Below are 2,724 nucleotides of genomic sequence, written 5' to 3'. Positions count from 1 at the left end.
AACAAGTCACTCAAAGCCCCCTCCCCCCCAGGCCATTTACCTAAACAATACCATAGGCCATAGGCCATAGGCAACTGGCCCCATCTCTGATCTCACTCTCTCTTCCTTCCCCATACTCTAAACGCCAACATCCTTTTTGCTCCTCTTTCCCTTCCTACTTTATATGTATATATATCCCCCAGTCACAGCCACAGCCACAGCTACAACACCACAGAAATGAGAGAGTACTGGAACTCATTTGCTTCACTTCTAGGGGTGTTGGCCTTTTGCCAAAGCCTCCTCCAACTCATTTTCCCACCCCAACTCCGCTTTCTCTGTCTCAAATTCTTCAACCGTATCTTCCATTTGTTCTCTTCCTACTGCTACTTCGACATCACTGAAATCGACGGCGTTAACACCAACGAACTCTATAACGCTGTCCAACTCTATCTCAGCTCCTTTGTTTCCATCAATGGCAGCCGTTTGAGCCTCACTCGCGCTCTCAATTCGAGCGCCATTACCTTCGGCCTCTCCAACAATGACTGCATCGTCGATACGTTCAGTGGTGTCACCGTGCTTTGGGAACACGTTGTGATCCAAAGGCAATCCCAGACCTTTTCTTGGCGACCATTGCCGGAAGAGAAAAGAGGTTTCACTCTCCGAATCAAGAAGAAAAACAAGTCCTTGATTCTTGATTCCTACCTGGATTACATAATGGAGAGGTCTAATGAAATCCGAAGGAAGAACCAAGACAGGCTTTTGTACACCAATTCTCGTGGTGGGTCTTTGGATTCCAGGGGACATCCTTGGGAGTCCGTTCCATTTAAGCATCCAAGCACCTTTGACACATTGGCTATGCATCCCCAGAAGAAGCAAGAGATCATGGATGATCTTGAGGATTTCGCCAACGGTCAGTCCTTTTACCAGAAGACTGGGAGAGCCTGGAAGCGGGGTTACTTGCTCTACGGTCCGCCAGGGACTGGGAAATCCAGCATGATTGCAGCCATGGCAAATTACTTAAGCTATGATATCTATGATCTTGAATTGACTGAGGTCCATAATAATTCTGAGCTGAGGACACTGTTGATGAAAACAAGCTCCAAATCCATCATTGTGATTGAAGATATTGATTGTTCAGTCAATTTGACTAACAGGAAGAAGAATAACAAAAGGAACTACTGTGATCCTGAAGTGAGATGTGGGTCAGGTTCTGCATGTGGTGGTGAAGATGGAGGAAACTCCATCACTCTTTCAGGGCTGCTGAATTTCACTGATGGGCTATGGTCTTGTTGTGGGAGTGAAAGGATTTTCGTCTTCACCACAAACCACATTGAGAAACTTGACCCTGCATTGCTCAGAAGTGGGAGGATGGATATGCACATTTACATGAGCTACTGTTCATATCCTGCATTGAAGATATTGCTGAAGAATTATTTGGGGTACGAGGAAAGTGATTTGGATTACCATGTTTTGAAGGAACTGTCGGATGTAGTTGACAAGGCAGAGATGACACCTGCTGATATCAGCGAAGTTTTAATCAAGAACCGCAACTACAAGCAAAAGGCTGTCACTGAATTGTTGGAGGCCATGAAGACCCGGGCTGACAGGAATTTCAAGTGTGGGAGTTTGAGGGACAAAATTTCAGATGAAGAAGAACAGGAGAAAAGGGCTTTGGAAACTCCTAATGAAGGGTCTGAATTTGAAGAGCCTTGCAAGGAAGGAGAGAATAAGGAGAAAAAGAAATCATAGAAAAGGAACAGATTTGTTCTTTGGAGTTGTTGGACTAACCAAAGATGTTCCAAATTTTGTCCGTGGGGATGTAGGGAGAATTGAGGAGGATTGGGCTTCCATTATCATACGACTCATGTGTGCTACTCTATCATCATCCATCTTATGAGTAGTTTAATATTGAATTTAATATTATATATGAAGCCATGATAAGATTACTGGCATTATTGATATGGATGTGGTTGGTCATGTGGGATCTTCTCTGTGTTCTTATTCTTCTGCACATACTTACCACAAGCTTCCATTGCACATGCCTCATGGTTATTGGGGTGGCAACTGTTCATAGTTTAGTGCATCTTTGCCTTTAAATTAAGAACAAAATCAACTTCATTCATTCTTCCCTTGTTTCAGGCTATTGTTTATCTAGGCTGCAAGCATAGCCATGATTAGTGAGTTGAACATTTATTGATGGACGCTAGACATGTTTGCTCTCTTTTAACTAATTAAGCCTAATGAATCCACCCCACCCAAACCATTCAATGATTTTAGTACATGTTTTCTCTGAGATTAAATTTTATATGGAGACTATTTGCGGTAAACCTATATGGAGGTCTTTATATTAGAATTTAAATTTTATTTTACCCTTCTACTTAAAAAATGAGTAAATTAGTCTATATATATTAGATCAAAATGTAAATTGGTCTTTCTATTAAAAGTTTTATCTATTTTTACTGTTAAAAATTGACTATATATGTCAGCATAAAGTACACATGACACGTCACATGTCACTATTTGTTTATTTTATCAACCACATTAGTTTTTAACGATACAAATGGATGAAATTTTTAACAAAAAGCACCAATGTACTTTTTAACCTAATGTACATGAATTAATTTATATATTTTCTAAGTAGAAGAAGCAAAATACAGTTCGACTATAAATACAAAGTTCTTTTAATATATTATTCGTCTGTCCAACTTTTTTCTATCATTTCATTGTGATTAATTGTTGACTAAG

The 2,724-nt window shown here is 40.2% G+C and overlaps 1 protein-coding gene across 1 annotated transcript; it reads left to right on the top strand.

Annotated features, from left to right (window-relative positions):
• Nucleotides 1–212: 212 nt before the first annotated feature.
• LOC105790946 (AAA-ATPase At5g57480) lies at nt 213–2,101 on the top strand. The gene has a single exon (XM_012618762.2). The coding sequence runs from the start codon at nt 217–219 to the stop codon at nt 1,726–1,728; it is 1,512 nt and encodes a 503-aa protein (XP_012474216.1). The 5' UTR covers nt 213–216; the 3' UTR covers nt 1,729–2,101.
• The last annotated feature ends 623 nt before the right edge of the window (nt 2,102–2,724 follow it).

This window comes from Gossypium raimondii, chromosome 8, assembly GCF_025698545.1.
Source record: "Gossypium raimondii isolate GPD5lz chromosome 8, ASM2569854v1, whole genome shotgun sequence".
Lineage (NCBI taxonomy): Eukaryota > Viridiplantae > Streptophyta > Magnoliopsida > Malvales > Malvaceae > Gossypium > Gossypium raimondii.
The sequence above is the reverse complement of the archived record's forward strand: the minus strand, read 5'-3'. Positions and strand labels throughout refer to the sequence as shown.

Coding starts and splice junctions, on each gene's coding strand:
- LOC105790946 (XM_012618762.2), top strand. CDS start 217: ATGAGAGAGTACTGGAACTCATTTGCTTCACTTCTAGGGGTGTTGGCC.